This window comes from Ailuropoda melanoleuca, chromosome 13 (genome assembly GCF_002007445.2).
Source record: "Ailuropoda melanoleuca isolate Jingjing chromosome 13, ASM200744v2, whole genome shotgun sequence".
Classification (NCBI taxonomy): domain Eukaryota; kingdom Metazoa; phylum Chordata; class Mammalia; order Carnivora; family Ursidae; genus Ailuropoda; species Ailuropoda melanoleuca.
Window position 1 is genome coordinate 7,277,079 of NC_048230.1, and position 20,021 is coordinate 7,297,099.

General features: G+C 41.9%; 1 protein-coding gene across 2 annotated transcripts in view; it reads right to left on the reverse strand.

The window, feature by feature from the left end:
* Window positions 1-20,021, reverse strand: part of MYO1D (myosin ID) — a 327,544-nt gene that overhangs the window by 225,141 nt on the left and 82,382 nt on the right. For both annotated transcript variants that reach the window (XM_034640509.1, XM_034640508.1), the window contains exons 2-10: window positions 17,251-17,459; window positions 15,503-15,596; window positions 12,993-13,158; window positions 11,710-11,763; window positions 9,917-10,012; window positions 5,894-6,010; window positions 4,027-4,230; window positions 1,020-1,165; window positions 827-941 (exon numbers count right to left, since the gene is read on the reverse strand). In XM_034640509.1, the coding sequence (XP_034496400.1) occupies window positions 827-941; window positions 1,020-1,165; window positions 4,027-4,230; window positions 5,894-6,010; window positions 9,917-10,012; window positions 11,710-11,763; window positions 12,993-13,158; window positions 15,503-15,596; window positions 17,251-17,459 (1,201 nt within the window). The remainder of the gene's footprint in view (window positions 1-826; window positions 942-1,019; window positions 1,166-4,026; window positions 4,231-5,893; window positions 6,011-9,916; window positions 10,013-11,709; window positions 11,764-12,992; window positions 13,159-15,502; window positions 15,597-17,250; window positions 17,460-20,021) is intronic.

Sequence of the window (20,021 nt, forward strand, 5' to 3'; positions counted from 1 at the left end):
CAATTTTAGCAACACAAAAATGTGTGGAGACTCAGAAGTTTTTGCATTTCTCAAGTCTGTTCTCAAAATTGTTTAAAAATACAAATTTAAGAGAAAACATTACTAGGTCTCGCCCTGCGACAAGCAGGAGGTCTAATGGTAAGGACCAAGAGAGCCAACCAAGTCATGCTTCTCAGCAGTGGTGTTTGGGCTTGTGCCCCAGGGCAGTCCCACTTTCTGGCCTGGCCTTGCCAGACGTTTGACTGTGACAACTGTCAGGGTTCACAAAGGGCCATGAGAAGGTGATACCAGCTGTGACATGAAGGACAGCAGACAGAAGTAAACGTTAATGTTTTTCACACCTGGATTTCAGAGAATATAAACCATAATAACCGAAGATAGTAACAGTGCTACTTAGACTGCAAAGTAGAGGAGGGAAAAAAAAAAGGATAAATAAGAGGAGAAAGAGGACAGGAAGAGAATAAACTAAATTTGGAAGCAAAGCCCAATGGACTTAAGGCAAAAGTCACCGCTCCGAGTAACCTCTACATGGCGCTAAACTCTACGAGACAGAGACGAGCCAGAAAACCCACGTGGCGTCAGCTCTCAAGCGCGAAGGTTATAACTCAGCATTTCTGGGCACCAACAAGGCAGTCCATCAAATGAGAGGAATTCCACCCATCAACCCTGAAAATGACTCGGAATTATGCATCCCCAAAAGGAAAGCTAATGTTCAGAAGTTTCACAGGCCCAAGAAAATTGCAACAAAACAGCTAAAATGATAGGATTTGACGCTCTTGATACGACGGGCAACACAGGAAGCTGTTTTCCAGAGGTGGCCACTCACGTGCTTCCAGGGGATGCCCTCCCGCTCGTACTCCTCCTGCTCCTGCTTCAGCACGAGCTGAATGAAGAGCTGCTGAAGCTTCTCGTTGCAGTAGTTGATGCAGAACTGCTCAAAGCTGCGGGACAAGGGATCCATTAGGTTCAAAGAAATGACAAAATAAACAGGAGAGTTGTAAGCATCTTATCCAGTTTACCTGTTGTTGTCAAAGATTTCAAAGCCATAGATATCCAAGACACCGATGACAGTGTTTTTCCCGTGGATCGTGGTGTCATAGTTCTTGACCTCAATAATATCATTGATGCGAGTAACAATCCAACAAAAAAGGCGTTCGTATATTGCCTGTGAGGAGAACAACATCATTCATTCCTGCCCATTTGGGACTGCGTCTTCTGTTTAGATCTGTGATTAGTTTTAAATTCTTATCCACATCCACTTTCTCTTTACCACTTAACATAGCTGTTATTACTCTAAGCAGAAAAATTAGAAATGCATATCTGTTAAAAAAAAAAGCGCTACATGATGTAGGTAACACTCAAGTAAATGGTTTGGATTTTTTAAGATTGTTATCGGTCACTATGGTATTCCAATACCACTTCCAGGTACGTCTCTGCTCAGCTCTATCAGTAATTTGCCTAATCCCTCAAAGAAGTCGCTTCATTACTTGATTGTGGATTTCATCAAATATTAAAAAGTGGGGAACCAGTGAGTTAATATCTATGTTCCAGTAAAGCTCTATGGATTCTAAAAATACAAATATTGATTTATAATGCTACATAAAGATCTGAGCCAAAGACCGCAGTTTGAAGTTCCTAGAGAATCAAACGCCTATCCAACGCCAAGGACACTTGCAGCCAGACGCACGTGGACAAAGGCACCACACGCTTACACGCACTCACGTCCTGATACAAGCAGGCTTTGCAGCACCCCATGCCTTTAGCAGCTTCCTCCACCCACCCCTCCTCCCTCCACCTGCAGTCATCGACAAACCGCCTCCGTTCTTTGCCTCCCTTTTACTCTTCCATCTAGTCCAGTCTTTGCTTACCTCCCACTGCCCTACTGAAACGGTTCATCAAAGACCCCAAGCACCTCAGTGTAGACGCTTCCTTGTGCCTCTATATGGACGTCTTACTTAGACACTCAGCATCACTCCACCTGGTTTCTCACCCTTGTCCTGAACTTTCTCCCCTCTGGGATTTGTGACACCACACCTCCTTAGTTTTCCTCCTATTTCGCTGGCTGTTCCTTCTGGATGACCTTTGGTAAGATCTCCTCCACCTGACCTCTGAGAGGCGGAGTTCCTCTGGTCCTCTTCTCTTCACTCTCAATTCCTCCTGAGTCATCTCATTCGATGTTAAACAGTAGTGTTATAATACTACTCCCAAGCCTGGTACTCCAACATAGACCTCACCTCTGAGTGCCAGACTCCCGTGCTCGACAGCCAACCCGACAATCTTCCTAGATGGCCTCACAGCCATCTCACACGTGTGTGCTGTCAGGACTCTGGATCTCCCCACCTCCGAAAACTGTTCCTACCCTACCTCTACCCTACTTCTAACCATGAACAAAGGACTCTGGAAATGTAGGAAGTTATTCATTCAACAGATATTACCTGACTACTTACTGTGGGCAGGTTATTGGAGATACAGTACTAAAGCAAACATAAACACGGTCTCAGTCTCCAAGGAGCACAGGGAGTAGGATGGAGGAAAAACCATGCACGCGGGTACACACACACACACACACACACACACACACACTTTGAAGGTGAGGTGTGTGGCATTGGAGGATTACTGAACCTGTTTGGGATTCACAGAGGCCAGGGAAGGCTTCCCTGAGAAAGTGGGCTGAGATCAGAAGGATGAGTAAGAGTTGATGAGGCAAGAGGGGGACAGAAAAGGGATCCAAGCGGAGGCAACAGCCTGCACAGAGGCCCTGTGGCTGGAAGGAGAAAGGGGGGATAAAGACAACCTGCAAGGCCTGAGAGAACACTAATGTGCTGGAATGAAGGAACGAGACTGGAGGATGGTGTAGAATGAGGCAGGAGGTGCAGGCTGGAGGCAGACCATGCTAGGAGTGATCCTTGATTTTATCGTTCAGGGCTGTGGATTTTACATCTCAAACACAGCCCATCTCAAATCATCCCTTTTCCCCATTTCTATACTGCCCGCCATCGTCTCTCTCCTGGATACTGAAATATCCCCCTAATGGTCTCCCTGCTTCCATTCCCACCCTCAGAAGATTCTCCATACTGAAGCTGGAGCGATCGCCTTAAAGAGCAGACTCGCTGTCATTGCCACTGCTTAGAATCCTCCTCTCTGCATTGCACTTGGATAAATCCAAATTCCTCTCGAGACTAAAAACCAAGCCTGGGACTTATAAGAGTAAAAACGGAATACGGGGCAATCTAATCAACCAGCAACAAAGAGAAAGAAAACAAGGAAATGTAAACTTGGGAACATAACACACTTGCCACACAGATCACAGGCAAAGGGTTAAACCTATGAGCTCTTACAAACGCAACAAAACAACAGTGGCCCTGAGGAAAATGTACAAAGGACAACCAGGAGATTCCCAGGATGGATTTAAATACCTTACAAACATACGGAAAGATGCTCAAATACACTGGCAATGAAAATGAAAGTAACCACCAGGTACTCCTGTACACCCATAAGGTCAGTCAATTTAAAGTTTAAAATCAGTGTGCTCTTTGATGTGGTGAGCTCATTCCTGGGAGTGTGTCCAGTGGGAATGAAAGCGCTGGTGTGGAGGGACACACGCACAGGAGACGGCAGCATTATTTGTCGTGGCAGAGAAAGGAAACAAGGTGAATGACTTAAGGGGAGAATGGTTACTAACTCATGGCACCATCCCCACACAGACACGAAACACAAGGGATGAGAACTCCATCGGGTGACCTGAGGCGGTCTTCATCAAACACTGGTGAGCAAAGCAGAATGGAGGGCGGTGAGAGGGCCCGTGCAGGCTCCCTGGCTTCCCAGTCAGTCAGATTCACTCTCCTCAGAACGTTTCCTGAGAGTAATGCTCACAGTCAGGGCGTTTTATTGAGACTGTCATGGTCCCAAAGTACCATCCTGGATTCTAAAACCCGAGCCCACTTTCACGCGATGTCTGGAAGCATCCTCACGGAAGTTCACTAAAACTGCATCCCCAGGCCGAGACAATGTCTGTTAAAATCCCACCTTAGCAAAGGCGTCCCTGCCATAACTAGCTTCCTGCTCCGTGTGCTGCTTGTCAATGATGTCGCGACCCGTGGCCACCGTCCGGTAGAGAAGGGCCTTCTCAACCATATCCGTCTTGGTGGAGAGCAATTCTGCGATGATAGGCACAACCTTGCCATTTTCGATGAGAGGCGTGTCACCATCCACCACGAATTTTAAATTTCCCTATACCAGAGGGAAAACACAAGATGCCATTTCCAGCAAGATTCTGAAACGTTATGTCAGGGATATATTTGCCAATTAAAGATAAAATTGAAAGGGACCTTGTTTGTAGCACTGATTTTCCTAAATACATGACACATATATAAAAACCTAGCACTTCATCTGTCTCTCTTCTCTTCTCCAGACACCCATCTATCTCTTAACTTTTGGCATTTGTTTTTGATGGATAGAGGCTTTACATTTGTATGGAGTCGAATCTATAGTTCTTTGGCGATGGGGTTTCTCTCACTTCGGTGTCACACTTAGACCATTCCCACTCCACAGATTTTATAAATATTTCATATTTTCCTCGAATACACAGCTTTCCCCCTTATATTTAAGCTTTTAACTCATTTAGAATTTATGTTGTTAAGTGGTGCAAAGAATCCAACTTTGTTTTTTCAGATGGTTCGTTAGTTGCTCTAACACCATTTACTGAATGGTCCAGCTTTTCCTCCTGGTTTGAAATGTCACCTTTATTATATATTAAATTCCCCTAAGTTCCTGAGTCTATTTGTATTTTACTTAGTCAATAAGCAGTGAATACTTATTAACCCTCTACCAACTATCCAGCACATCAACCAGCCTGTGGCTTAATGTGATGATGTATCTGTGCAACAAGTTTTAAAGCACTGTCACCTTGACTATCATTTTAGATCCGGCAGAATTAGTCATGTATCCTCTCCTCTCTTCTCCCTACCTACCACTCTTCCTTAGCACATTTTATCTGATCTTCTTACATGGTTATTGGTCCAGGTAAATTCTAAAGCCATTATGTCAACTTAAAAAATAAAACTCCTGCTTGGATTCTGAACGATATTGTTGCACTTTATAAACTGGTTGAAGGAACAGGACAATTAATAATGTTCAAGTCTTCCTAGTTAGCAACATTTACTTAGGATAACATTTTTATTTCTCTATGATATTTGTCATAAAGGTCCTGCACATTTCATTAAGAAATGTGCCACGTTAAAGTGAAAGGCAGTTTTTATTTCAGATTTGAATTCATGGTGTCACTCATTTTTTCTAAGGATACGTATTCACTATATTTTCAACGTCTATAATTATATAAAAAGGCGTGAAAGAAATCTGACACATGGCCCTTCACTCATCTGAGTTTGCTGTGGAGTATCGGAGCACGACTAGAACATGAGTCAGCCATCTTGGTCTACCGCGCTGGCCACCACAAACAGTCCTAACACCCCTTTAGGGCTCATTTCCCAACCTGAAAAATGAGATGATCAAAATTCCAGTTCTGATAATTTATGATTCTATGCTTCAAGCGCTACTGGAAACATATTCTGTTCAAAACATTTTAGCTTATACCATTGGTAGTCATATCATTCCTGAATTCTTTTATCCTCAGAATGAAACAGTTCAAAATCTAACACTATCAGTAAGACAATGAACTAAAGCTAAGTTTCAAAACCTACAGTGGCTTCGAAAATCCCTCATAATGTTATAAAACGATGCAGAGAACCACAGATACAGTAATTGCTTCAAAACGTAAGAGAAATTTTCTTCATATAAATCAGTTTTTAAATCTGCCCGGAAAAAGCAAAATCTTCTGCAAGAGCATCCTGTCTCCACAGGGAGGCAATATGCGCTGAAAGGTGTCCCTACTCACCAAGTGAAGAATGGCCGCCAGAATCTTATACACGGTTTGAGTCTCCTCAGGTTTGAAGCCAATCACTTTCATGGCATCAGCTACTACTTTGAATTCTGCAGCGTCGTTGATAGAGGACTGGGAATGAAAATGGAAAACTTAAGTCACCAACATTTCATATGAACATTAAAATCTAACAATTATGAGACTACATTCAAGTTTAGCCAAGGTCTTGATGCTTTTGTAGTAAAAGTGACTGAGTACCCAGAGAAAATGAAAATTATTTCAGGGGGAGAAATATCACTCGGCACACAAAATGCCCACTTGTGCATGAGAGCACAAGTAGGCATGGCATATTTTCTGGAACCTTCGGTGAGGGAGCTAGTCCTGGGCTGCCTCACAGAAGCTGATCTCCTCTCTGTGTTGAGTGAAGAAAACAGGAGACGTGGAATCACAAATGGAAATACTGACCGTGGGAGCCTCTCAAAGACACATGCCTGACTATTGCTACCTGTGGCTTTTTGTTCCACAATGAGTCTGTAGAGTCTGGGAGTAATACTCCCTCTCTTGGATGGTCAGGCTTTTGACTTCACAGGTGAGGAAACAGCCCCCCACCCCCAAAGCAAAGTGGGCTGCCTCATTCAGCAAGCTCTTAGATATTCTGGGACCACAACCGCTTTTTCACAAACATTTGGTGCATATGATCTTTTTTTTTTTTTAAGATTTTATTTATTTATTTGATAGAGAGAGACAGCCAGCGAGAGAGGGAACACAAGCAGGGGGAGTGGGAAAGGAAGAAGCAGTCTCCCAGCGGAGGAGCCTGATGTGGGACTCGATCCCAGAACACCGGGATCACGCCCTGAGCCGAAGGCAGACACTTAACGACTGCGCTACCCAGGTGCCCCAATGTGCATCAGATCTTCTAACTGGTTTGAGGGGGTTGCTATAGATTGAATGTCTGTATCCCCCCCAAATTCATATGTTGAAATCCTGACCCCTCCCCAAAGGTGATGGAATTAGGAGGTAGGGCCTTTGGGAGGTAATAGGTCATGAGGGTAGCACCCTCAATGAATGGGTTAGTGCAATTGTAAGAGGCCCCAGAGATTCCTCATCCCTTCTGCCCTTCCCCTGTGAGGACACAGCGAAGGCTCCATCTATAAACCAGGAAGCAGGCCCTCACCAAATCTGCAGGTGCCAGCCAACTGCCAGTCTTGACGAGCTACAGCCTTCAGGTAGGAAATGCAAACATGTCAACAGAAATTCACAGTGAAGCAATGGAAGCCTGTCTCAATAAAGTTTTCCCAGAGCAGCAGCTGCAGAGGGCCTGACTGATCTTTTCCTCGGTGAATTTCTCCGCTGGTGGGGACACAAAGGACCTGGCCTGATGCTCATCTTTTGAGGAGGGGCATGGGAAGGGGTCTTCTGTGCCCGATGAGTACCTGTTCCTTTAGTATCCAGGACAAGACAAGGCAAGTTCCTCCACCTACCTGGTTCTCTGACCTTGGGCACGATACTTAACCTCCTCAAGTCTCAGTTTCCTCATGGGTAAGATGGGCGCAACAATACAGGGTTGTTGTGAGAATTGCATGAGAATTATGTAAAGCACCTCCCTAGCTCCCAGCATATAAAAAGCACTAGACAAGTATCAGACAGAACTATTATTTAAACTGCAACTGTGCTGAAACTGCACAGAAACTAGACAAAAAGTCTAAGAGTCCTACTGAGGGGAACTGTCGGCTGCCAGAACCCTGATTTGTTTGCCCCTCTCCAAGTATACCTGTCCTTCAGGGCTGCTCTCCCCCGTGGCCTCAGGAGGTAAATCTTCATGGGCAGAAACTAATCACGATGATCTGATTCCCCTTACCAACCGACTGACCAGCCATGGGCATGTGATGCTATTCTGGTCAATAAGCCATGAGGTTTCCCTGGCTACAAAGGGACATAAGCCAGGAACATTTCCTCTGCCTGTGACTCCTGGAACTGCAGCTGCCATTTTGGGACCATGAGGAAAATCAGCCCAAGCACAGTTTTAAGTTGGAGAAACAAACAACATCTGGGTCCCTACCAGCACTGTGGCGGCATTAAATTAACCAACTCTGGAACTGCCCCTTCTCAGGGCTTCTTGTTACTGAGGTAATTAGGTTCTTATTGTTCTGGGAGACTTTCATTTGGGTTTTATCTTCCCTTCAACCCAAAGTATCTTAACTGTACACTGTTCCTATATTTTTAGGGTAGTTAGGTAAAATTGTGATACAGAGTATAATACTTTATAGTTATTAAAATCATTCTATTAACATTTAATTGTTCATTAATGGGAACATATTAATCATTATATTGTCATTTAATAAAAACAAGTTTATTTCATCAGAGTTTATTGCATGATTCCATTTATAAATATATATACACAGGGGCACCTGGCAGGCTCAGTTGGAGCAGCATGTGACTCTTGATCCCTGGTGCATGAGTTCGAGCCCCACAGAGGGTGCAGAGATTACTTAAAAATAAAATCTTAAAATGCATCAATATCTGTGTCTATATAGTGTGTATACACGCAAGCCATCATCAATAACTACGGGAGGTAAGCTTTAGTATATTTTTGTTTCCTTCTGGTACATCTTATTTAGGTTTTGACTATGATCACACATTATTTCTTTGTTTTTGTGAAAGAGGGGGAAAAAAGGAGGCCTGGAGAAAGGAATGGGAACTGGATGAAAGAGAACATTTAGGGCAAAGCCTAAATGTTCATTCAATACTTGCTTTCTGAGGGGGAGCTACATGATCAGACCAGAAGTAACTTGGTCAATAAGACAATACGATGCAAGAGGAACATTCCTGGTCATTGGCTTTGTAAGTGCTGGTTTCACAATCCCTTCTGCATCTCTGAGCCCTGCTGGTCTACTCTCAGAAAGCTCAAGTGTTACCCTCTATTGTCTTGTTTATTTTCAATTAATTTTCACCCAAACACCCTGCTCTGGGATGACTGTAGAAGTAAAACAAAACAAAACAAAACAAATCCATGCAACGTGAATGTCAGACAATGGAAAATTAATTGGGAAAGCCTAAATATCATTTATTTCCATGCACGGCAATAAAAATACAGCTAATCAGTAATGCGAGTATAATTTGCTTCAGATGAATAATAGAAATAAAAAAGGAAACACCTCCCACATCTTTGATCTTTTCCTTTCTTTCCTTTCACAAATTCTTTAATTTCTCCCCTAACTACAAAAGCACTGCATTTTTTTTTATTACAGAAGAAATTTAAAATATGGAAAAGTACAAGAACATGGATACCTGTAATCTCATCCATCCAGAACCAGTAATTAAAACCTTGGTCTATTTCCCTCCATATCTTATTTTATGCATTTATATACCTTTCCCCGACAAAGTAGGATAATATTATAATTACCATTTCATAGTCTACCATCAACAGACAACTATATTATTAGGGTTAGCTGTAAAGTGACTAGCAGAACGCTAATTAGAAATAAAAGAGCAGAAAAGCATCTGCATATGGGAGTGCAAAAGGCCTGCATGCAAGTGAAGGGGAAAAAATGGAAAATTTTGAAGGCTGAATAGAAATGCTCCAGGGTCACAAAAGTATTTTCAGGATATGTCAAAATCAACCCTTGAAAAAACAGTGAATGGAGATCTGTGACAGTCATTTTCAACCAGGGTGCTTTTAAAGTTCCTTCTGTCTTTCCAGCTCGCCTGTGGCCAAATCATATGGCATTTTCCTCTGAGGTGGATTTCCTCATCACATCGGTATTTTTGCAGTGTCAAAAGGAATAGGGTTAAAAACGGAAAGAAAACACAAGATCACAAGAGAGAAACGTCTTCCCCATCAGATGGCAATGACACACAGAAATGGTTATTCAGTGAAGTTGCTGACCAATAACACAGTGAGTCTCTGTCCCTGAGAATTCAAAAACCAGAATGGAAGAAAGGAGTCACTCATTTGCTTAAAGGCAGCAGGCTGGACCAGAGAATTAATGCCCTTCAGGTGTTTTGTCTGATTCTGTATCTCAGAGAGGAAGCCCTTACCTTTAACTGAGCGCCTACGTGGATATAGTTGTAGGACGACAGGGATTTCTGGAGATGCAGAGTGCGTAGCATCTGCTCGGAAGCTCCTTGAAGTAGCTGCAAAAAATATTTAATTAGAATAAATTGGGGGGCGCCTGGGTGGCACAGCGGTTAAGCGTCTGCCTTCGGCTCAGGGCGTGATCCCGGCGTTATGGGATCGAGCCCCACATCAGGCTCCTCCGCTATGAGCCTGCTTCTTCCTCTCCCACTCCCCCTGCTTGTGCTCCCTCTCTCGCTGGCTGTCTCTGTCTCTGTCAAATAAATAAAAAATCTTTAAAAATAAATAAATAATAAATAATAAATAAATAAATAAACAAATAAATTGGCACACTACACCCTGACCCAAGTACGTCAACTACTCTAACAATGGTAACCTTGCTTTTCCTGTGGTCATTTGCTAAACAGGAGTCTACACATTGTGGTGGGCACTTGCTGAGTGGCCCCATTATCCGGACAAGATAGAGTCGTGTTTTAGAATTCGGGAAAAGTCAGTATTGCCGTGGAAGTAAGAAGTATCGGCAGATGGTCACATGCTGAATCACACTGGAAACAGCCTTTCCTCGTAATCTCTGTATCTCAGGAAAGGAGCACCACTGGATAACGACGACTGTAGGGCTGAACAAAGACAAATTTTAACACTTCCATCCAAGTGGGAAAAACACTGGGAAGAGCTTATGGGCTCTGGACATGAAAAGAACTCTTTCACATTGGGTAGAAAAATAGTTTGAGGGAAACATGGTGAATACCAACAAAAACACGAATACAATATGGGTGGCCCTTATCTATAGAACATGCCTTTGGAAGGCACTATGTTTAAATTCTCTACATTAAACTGCATGCTTTGTTTTACTTAAAAGGTATAATTACCAGATTTTCAAAAGTGATTTTTTTTATGCTAAATATACCAGGACTTGTATATACAAATAAGCACCATCTCTTAAAGCAGTTACCTAGACAAACTGAACTCGGTTAAATTGCATTCAGCTTACGCTGTCACTGCTCCATCACCTGCAGAGATGGTTTCCACATGGAAATCAATCTTACTGATTTATAGTTTTGCTTTTAGAAAATCCCAAACAGCACTGCTTCCTTTGATCACCCACTTTATTTCTTAGCACTGGTTTATGTTACTTGGGGCTTTGAAAATTGTAATTATGTATCATACTTGTTCTCTGAGTATAGACTTGCTAACAGAAGGGCTATTTTAAAAGAGTCTGCCTTTGACTCTAAAAGCATTCTCAAAAGAGGTATTAATTTTTTTTCTAAGCAATCACAACCTTGAAGGGATAAAGATGACAATTCTCCCTTGAATTCATAATTGTTTTAAGTAATCATATTGCTTTATAGCCTCCATGAGCAAAATAAACTGTAGGTGTATTCCTGTCTCTGGGCTCTCAGATATGGGAACAACAGCTTCAACTCAAAATAAAACACAATTAATTTAACATATTCGGAATTTACCATTTCAAAGGCTTTTACAGATATTAAACTGTTCTCTACATGGCAAAAAAATGGAGATGATGCTCGACCAAGGTGGGTTAACCACCTGCTAGTTCTTTATAATAACCATACTCATCAAATCTCTGAAGCAGCACGTGGGCTGGGATGTGTGCACGCATGTACACGTGTGTAATGTGTCCTGGGTCAATGGAGGCAAAGGAGGCACAGGACAGGGGAGAGTCCCGACATAAAAATATTCATTCCCGGTCCAACCGGGCCAATGATGGATTACCTGCACAGCAGCAGACACTAACCTGATAAAAAGAATGAAAGCTTCTTTCTCCTGGTTGTTGCACAATCACCCGAGACTAAAAAAAAAACCACATTAAATCGTTAATCTGAGAATGCACTCCAAAAACAACGTGCAAGCCAAGTTCTCAAGAAATGACGTAGAAAAAGTGCATTTAAATGTCCTAACGACCCCATGGATTACTCACCTAAAAGTAGGCCTCCACTGTGGGGTTTTCTGCACAATTTTTAATATTCTTTTTACTGTTTAAAACAGAATTCCCTCAACTTTATGAAAATGAAGTTTCTGGGTTTTGTTTTGTTTTTTTTTAACCTGGAGCCTAAAGATGGGATTTTTAGGAGGAAGAGGATTGGAAGTGGGAGAACAGGAAGAGATGTTTAGGGTCCCCAGTGTCTGTTGGCATTTCAAAGAGCAATGCCTTATGTCCTGAAGTAAAATCAGTCGAGCAAGATCCATGTATGGAGGCCCCTGCCTTAGACGGCTCCCCAAAGCCTGCTGTGATGTCCATTCAGAGGGGTCCTTTTGATGGACTCTGCACATAAAGTGAAGCCATAAAACATTTTGGAAAAAGGCTGATGATACCTGGCATTTCCAGTCCTTTTGTAACTGACGCTGATAAAAACATTTATTTCCTTAATGGTCTGACTTCAACTTAACAAACAGAAATAGATTATGCTGTGTTATGCTGCTATAAAGGATGCTATGAACACATAGAAACTAGAAGAAAATGAGATTCAAGTTAATTAAATATACACGGAAGTATCAAATCAGTATGTTGTACGCCTTAAACGTGCATGGTGTTGAATGTCAATTATATCCCAATTAAAAAAAGAGTTGTACGGGCATGATTCTGTGAAAAGGGTGTCATTTTAGGGAATGGGTATGCTAGCTCTTCCATGATGCGTTCAGGACAACAGCAGCAGCAAAACGTATGGGCAACGGTGGTGTGTCAAAAGAGTAGAACTGCTATTAGTCCTAGGTTGTGTTTTTGTTAAATCTTACCCTGAAGTTAGCACACATTCACATACCACTCCCACCCCTGCCAAGCACGCACCTAAATCCTTATCTACAAAGCCCAGCCTTTTTCCAACCTGATATTGTAAGAGCTAAGAAGAACACAAAAGGAGGGTATCTTGTCACAGAAAGTGAACTGAGGAGCAGAAAGGGAGGGAGAATAGGGTTAAAAGCTATTTTTAAGCAATTTTTAAAAAAATCTATAAACACAATTAGGTTTAAAAAAAATTCAGCACTTGAAAACATTACCCTCAGAAATTAAGCACATTTTACCTTCTCCAGTAAGTAGTTATTGATATGTCCACCAATAGGATCCCCCTTGAAATCAAAGTTGATATCCATGTATTTTCCGAACCTGCTTGAGTTGTCATTGCGGTTGGTTTTGGCATTCCCGAAAGCCTCCAAGACACAGTTGGACTTAAGCAACATGTTCTTCACTCTTTAACACACATAAATGAAAGTCATTATAGAAAGTTTTAGATGCTGGGCCTTTTAGGAAAACTAGATTTTGTTAAAGCACATCCAAACATTTATACAAAGATGCTGACTGTTGCACTGTTTGCAATATTAAAACAAACCCTAAACGCCCACCAGGACGGTTGGCTAAAAACCCTTTTTTTCTTTTCTTTTCTTTTTTGTTTTTTTAAATGATTTTTTATTATATTATGTTAGTCACCTTACAGTACATCCCCGGATTCCGATGTAAAGTTCGATGCTTCATTAGTTGCGTATAACACCCAGTGCACCATGCAATACGTGCCCTCCTTACCACCCATCACCAGTCTATCCCATTCCCCCACCCTCCTCCCCTCTGAAGTCCTCAGTTTGTTTCTCATAGTCCGTAGTCTCTCATGTTTCATTCCCCCTTCTGATTACCCCCCCTTTCTTTATCCCTTTCTTCCCCTACCGATCATCCTAGTTCTTATGTTCCATAGATGAGAGAAATCATATGATAATTGTCTTTCTCTGCTTGACTTATTTCACTTAGCATTATCTGCTCCAGTGCCGTCCAAAAACCCTTTTTTTCTTAGTATAGGATGCATTGACAGAGAAAGAGGTCCAGAATACACTAATGAACGAAAAATCAGGTCGCAAAATAATACATGTTGCAGGGTCTTTATGTGTCTGTGCACGTGTCCGTGTGAGTGTGTGTGTGCAGGCACATAGGTTAGTAAATGCTTCACAAACCGAAGGGTTAGTCCATTTCACTATAGGGGTTGGCTTGACGGGGTAGGGGACTGTAGAATGGGATTTCGGGGGACTTCCACTTTGGACAAAATGCTGTAATTTTTAGTTTTTAAGTGAACATGTTTCATTTATATAAATAAAAATCTTAAAAAGATGTGTTCTGAAAAGAAAGAATGGGTGACACATTCATTCCTTATTCAGTGAATGCTAACTTTCTACAGCGCAGTCTCTCCCACTGGATACTTTTTAACTTCATGCTGGTCCTTAAGTCTTTGTTCTCATTTCCTTGGCAAAACTCTGCTTACCTGCAGAAATCACTTTGGCCCCTGAAATAAGCTAACGCAGCAGTTCCACTATTACTCTAAGCCGCCTTCTCTCCTCCCACATGAAAGTATACTTTTAAAATGTGGGGAGGGGGATTGCATGCTTACGGTAAACAAAGATGACCATCTTTAAAATGACAGTGAGATATGCCCGAGACACACCAGTCAATGTACACGTGCCTGACTCCACTATACCAACTGGGTTTAGAAATAAATGAAGTTAGTTCTCAGCCGGTTATTCTCCTGAGCTTCTATGGAAATTCAGATAACTGACTCATATTCTTGTCCTTGTCATAGGAGACTGCGAAGTCAGAATCAGAAGTGGGGATGTGTCACAGTCAAGAAAAATGCCTCTCTGACCTCCAGCCCAGTTGTGCAGAAACAAGGAAAGCCCCAGTAGGGTAAGTCTAGTCTACACCGCCTTCTTTTGTACCCACCCCGCATCCTTACTTTTCTAGTCATAACCTGAAGGCTGAGATGTGCACGTGGGGGGTCACTCTTCGGAAAACAAATACTGAGCTTCACACTAGCAACTCTGGAAACCTTTTTTTCTTCTCAAAAAGTGCACACCATATAAGAAAGTGAAGTCATGTTACTTTATCGCCACATTTTTTTCTTAAAGAAAAAACAACAACAAAAAACCCACCCCATCCATTGATTCCTTACAAACTGATGAAGAAAATACCACATGGCGCTCTGTGCTAAAAGCCGGGCCCTGCAGACAGAGCCCAGCAGCCCTCATGCTTATCTTACGCTGACAGCGGTGTGGCGTGAAACTTAAAAAGAAAAATGAATCATTCTTAGGGCTTCTAACGTCGGGGGTTCTGGCTGTGACAATGCAATGCAGGGAAGGCATGGATGTGCCTCCCAGAGCCCCCTTTCCCTCCGGGGAACCTAGGGTTCCTCAGGAGACAGTGTAAAAAAGACAAAGGCGCGGCAGACAAAGAGCACCGTGAACAATGACATCTACGCGTCCACTGTACCATGAGCCGAGCACGTGCAACACTGAAGGCAGCAGTTACAAGGTGGAGCGGGAAGACTCATCTGTTGCAGCATTACTTTGTTGCCTTTGCTTATTTAGGTAAAGCTTACCAAAGTAGCATTTCTCTAGGAAACAAATACAGAGATAGATACACTGATACAGATACAAGGATAGGGACCGTATATAATCACCAATAAACGCTGCCTAATATCCGGGTTTCGGCCCCGTCAAGTCTGCACAGGAAATGAAGGCCCGAGGAGAACGTCTCCCCCTTTTTATACCGCCCTTACCTTTCCACCTCCGCTCTCTGACTGGGGTTGGTGATGGCCGCGATGTACTGCATGATGTACTTACTGGCTTCGGTTTTACCGGCTCCACTCTCCCCTGCGGGCAAAGGTGGGCAAGGCTTCATTACCACTGTCACTGGAACCAACAGTAAGCTAATGTTTAATAGGATGGTTCCAAATGTTGATGTTATTCACTTAAAATTCTTTATGTTTCACTGTTTGCTTTTTTTTTTTTTTTTTAGTTTTTTCCTCCTGTCCTGATATGGTCTAGGTTCTAACAGCTCTGAAAATGTGGAGGAAAAAAAAAAAAACTATTATAGAAGTAAAATAATAGTTTACAAGTTAAGATGTACTGAGTAAAAAATATCAAGGAATTAAATGGGTTAAACGAATTCCTTAGACCAAAGTCTTGGTGCTTGGCAGTGACTTTTAAGCATAGGAGAAGAGAAACAAGGTAGTGACTCAAACACGGGCCACGGCTAAATGCATATAACCTTATGCTCTACAACAGAATTTCTTTCACATTTAACGAGGATGAGATATCCTTCCAAAAATTAAAGTCAGAGTAATTTTAGTGGAAACAAAACAAAACAGCAAGTTGCAGATGTGGTGTCACAGAAAAAGCAGGACCACTGGTATAAGGTGGGCAGAAGGGATCTGTTTAGAACGAGCTACCCCAATTTTTAAATATGTATGCCTCTGACCCCCAAATTCCACTTGTAGAAATTTATACTACAGAAATACTAAAAATACTAATGTGATCAAATAATAATAATTTTAATCTCCAAAGACTTAAGGGGTATTTCTGCAGATTACACTGTGTGTCCACAGCTGAAGTCTAATAATAACACACCTGCCAGTAGAGGACGGGGCAGAAAAAGGATCCAGCTATTCAATGGAATACCACAGCTGTCAGAGGCTCCCTCCTTTTATAGTCACGCCATATTGCCTTCATAATTGAAGATAATGTCGTCCTAGGATATAATTCTCCAACACTAAGTTACTTAACTCCTCTGACCCTTATTATTCTCATCTATAAAGTACAAACACAACTGTCTTAGCACTCAGAATTGTTTTGATAACCAAAATGGAATAAAGGTCATAAAAGCAGTTTCAAAAAGTATAAAGCCCCTAATGCAGATGTGAGGTATTAACAGCACCCAAATAAATTCCCACAGTTTGGGAGAGGCCATCCTGGGTCAGCGGGCAGGTATTTTCCTTATCCCCGGTTCACACTACACGAGATTGCTGGAAGAACTCAGCCCCAGCGCTCGGGCACACGGGGTCTATCACCTGCCTCCCTGCTCTGCCGGCTCTGAAGCTCCTGCCTCTGGCTCGGACAGCCCATTTCCGGTCCCCGTGCCTGTATGTCCCGTGACACCAACTCCCGCTCGCCAATCTGACTTTGAGTTGTACCTCGGGATCTCATTTTCTTCTTTTCATTCTGCTATTATTTAAAATAATCTTTGTACATTTTATCCAGTACTTTTATGTCGTGGAGATGGGAGGAAGAATCTTTCACGACCAGAAGTCCATCCACACATAACATGGATTTGTAAATGAACCGAGACTAGACATCGGTCAGAAATGATTTGGTGTTCACTGCAATTTTTTTTCCTCCTATAAAACTGCTTACATTTCTAACTTCAAAGAAAAAAAAAAAAAGATCTATTCAACAGTTCGGATCCTTGAATATCCAGTAAGTCAAATGCACTTTGACCTTGAAAGTACAGGGGATCCCCTCTGAATACCTGATATCACAATACAAGTGTCTTTTGAGCGCCTCTTCATAGCTTTGTAAGCAGCATCAGCAATTGCAAAAAGATGAGGAGGTCTCTCGTACAGCTCACGTCCTTTATACTGCTCGATGGTGTCTCTCCCATAGATGTTCAACGACTTGTAAGGATTCACAGAAACAACAACTTCTCCAATGAATGTATAGATGCGTCCTTTCTCAAATCTGCACAGAAGCAAAAGAAACACAAGAGTAGCTGTGGTTATATAGAAATGCTGTCTTTCCTACAGAAGATCCAAGTGTCCCAGGAATAGTTTCTGAACTGACACTTCATTAATTTTGAATTTAATTTTAGAGACAATGCTTAAGGGTGTGCTGCTGGTAGAAAGACCAGTAGGAATTAAAAGCCAAGAAAGAAGAAAGAATGTAATTTTAAGGAGGCCTGATATTCCCTATTTCCAAATACAAAAGGGTCAGAAGGGGCTCTACACTAAAACCTCTACTAAGAAAAGAAATAGGGGGCGCCTGGGTGGCACATGGGGCGCCTGGGTGGCACAGCGGTTAAGCTTCTGCCTTCAGCTCAGGGCGTGATCCCGGCGTTGTGGGATCGAGCCCCACATCAGGCTCTTCCACTATGAGCCTGCTTCTTCCTCCTCTCCCATTCCCCCTGCTTGTGTTCCGTCTCTCGCTGTCTGTCTCTATCTCTGTCGAATAAATAAATAAAATCTTAAAAAAAAAAAAGAAATAGAAGTTAAAGCTGGTCTTGGAATCTACTTAGCCAGATTTGCAATTATAAAGACAACTGTCCAAATACATTTCTTTTTTTCTCCCTCTTGAAACCACACTAAAATGTCAGTAAAGGAGTAAGAACACTAAAATTCGTAACAGAGAATGGGAGAGGAGATGCTTCCAGCACACATCAAATTCATTATTTTAAATGATTGCCTAAAATTTCATGGTGTACATTATCATTTTTTATTCAATCATCCCTCTTCCTTCCTGCTATTATGAATAATACTGTAGAAAATAGTCCTGACACATAATCTTACAAATCAGTGCTTTTATTTCTGGGGGATAGCTGGTTGAAAGGTATGTGTATTTTTAAATGTATTTATAATATGATCGCACCTTTTTACCATAAAACACTACAACGTTGCCCCATAGATGATTTGTATGTCTAACTGTACACAGATGTATTTGATACATGATTATACAAGCGTGGAAAAAAAAAGGAAGACTACTTGTTATGTTTTATGTACCCTTTTATACATACAACGGGGTGATGAGGAGGAAGGCCATGTGGGTGGCTGGAAGGAAGCCACAGGAACAAAGAAAAAAAGTAAAAAAGAAAAAAAAAAACAATGGCATATATGATATGACTGCAACTGCACAAAATTATGTGTCTATATTTACAAAGAAAAAGTTTAAATATAAAACTTAGAAAACCCATCTCCATTCACTATTTCTACATTAACTCGCACATATAAACATCCATGAACCAGACCAACACCCAAATGGAGGTTTCTACACGAGGTGCTGCCGACACACTCCCCCTGCCGAGAGGCACAGGTGGACATAGATTTCGTATCCAAGAATGAAGGGACTGCCGAGATGGGCAAAATGCTCATCCACAGACAGCGGCCGTGCCCCGAAGCACTCCTGCTTAGGACCAGTGTAGCAAGGAAACAACTAATTCTTTGCAAGCACAAGGAAAGAACCTTCAACTTCCTTCACAGTGGACTGAAGGCTGTTGGCTATAATTAGGAGTGGAAACAAACATATGCTGATAATGCCAACAATAAATGAAAGCCAAGATTTTTATTAAGCAGTGTATATTTAAATAAAAGCTATTAATAACCACTTTAAGGTTGTCTTGTGCATTTTTCTACTGTAGTTTTCCTATGAGTCGTCCCTCATTGTTGGACACAGAGTTTACATGGTGATTAAGAGCCTGGACTCTGGGGTCCTCTCCATCTGGGTCTGAACACTCACACTGCAAATATAATAGCTGTGGGACCTTGTGAAAGTTACTTCACCTCCATGCATTTCAGATTCATCTGTAAAATGGAGATAATTATACCCCTCTCTCCCTCTGGCATTGAGTAAGTACTTAAAAGGGGGGGGGGCAATTAATCTTATGCTTCCAATTATGCTCTGCATGAAAAATATTTTTAATAAATGCTTTTATTTTATATTAACATTGCTACTAAAATCACAGCAATCCCTATATATGAGGAATTAATTCAGTGATCATAATCGGATTCCCCGCCTCAGCTGTTAATCAATGAACGACAAGCCACAAGCAAAATGTCCACATAACTCATGTTCAAACACCCACAAAGATAATAAAAAGCTAAGGTTCACTACCCAAGCCTTTCTGGCTTAACCCGCAAATTTGCAGGACACATTCAACAGCTGTCTTCAAGGACAAGAATTAAAAGGACATGATTCTTTAGTTTAAGAAACACTGTCCAAACAGGAATAAATAAATAAATAAATAAATAAATAAATAAATAAATAAATAAGAAAGTGGTTAGGGAAAAAAGATGACCTCACAAGTCTGGAACTCTATGAACTAAGACACAGCAAATAGCATCTGAGGTCAGAATGCTGGTCTAAGACTCCAGGTCTGCCTAATTATGAAATTCCATTTTATTTCAAATAGAATATTTTCCTTATCAAAACTTATAGACATCTTGGGGCGCCTGGGTGGCACAGCGGTTAAGCGTCTGCCTTCGGCTCAGGGCGTGATCCCGGCGTTATGGGATCGAGCCCCACATCAGGCTC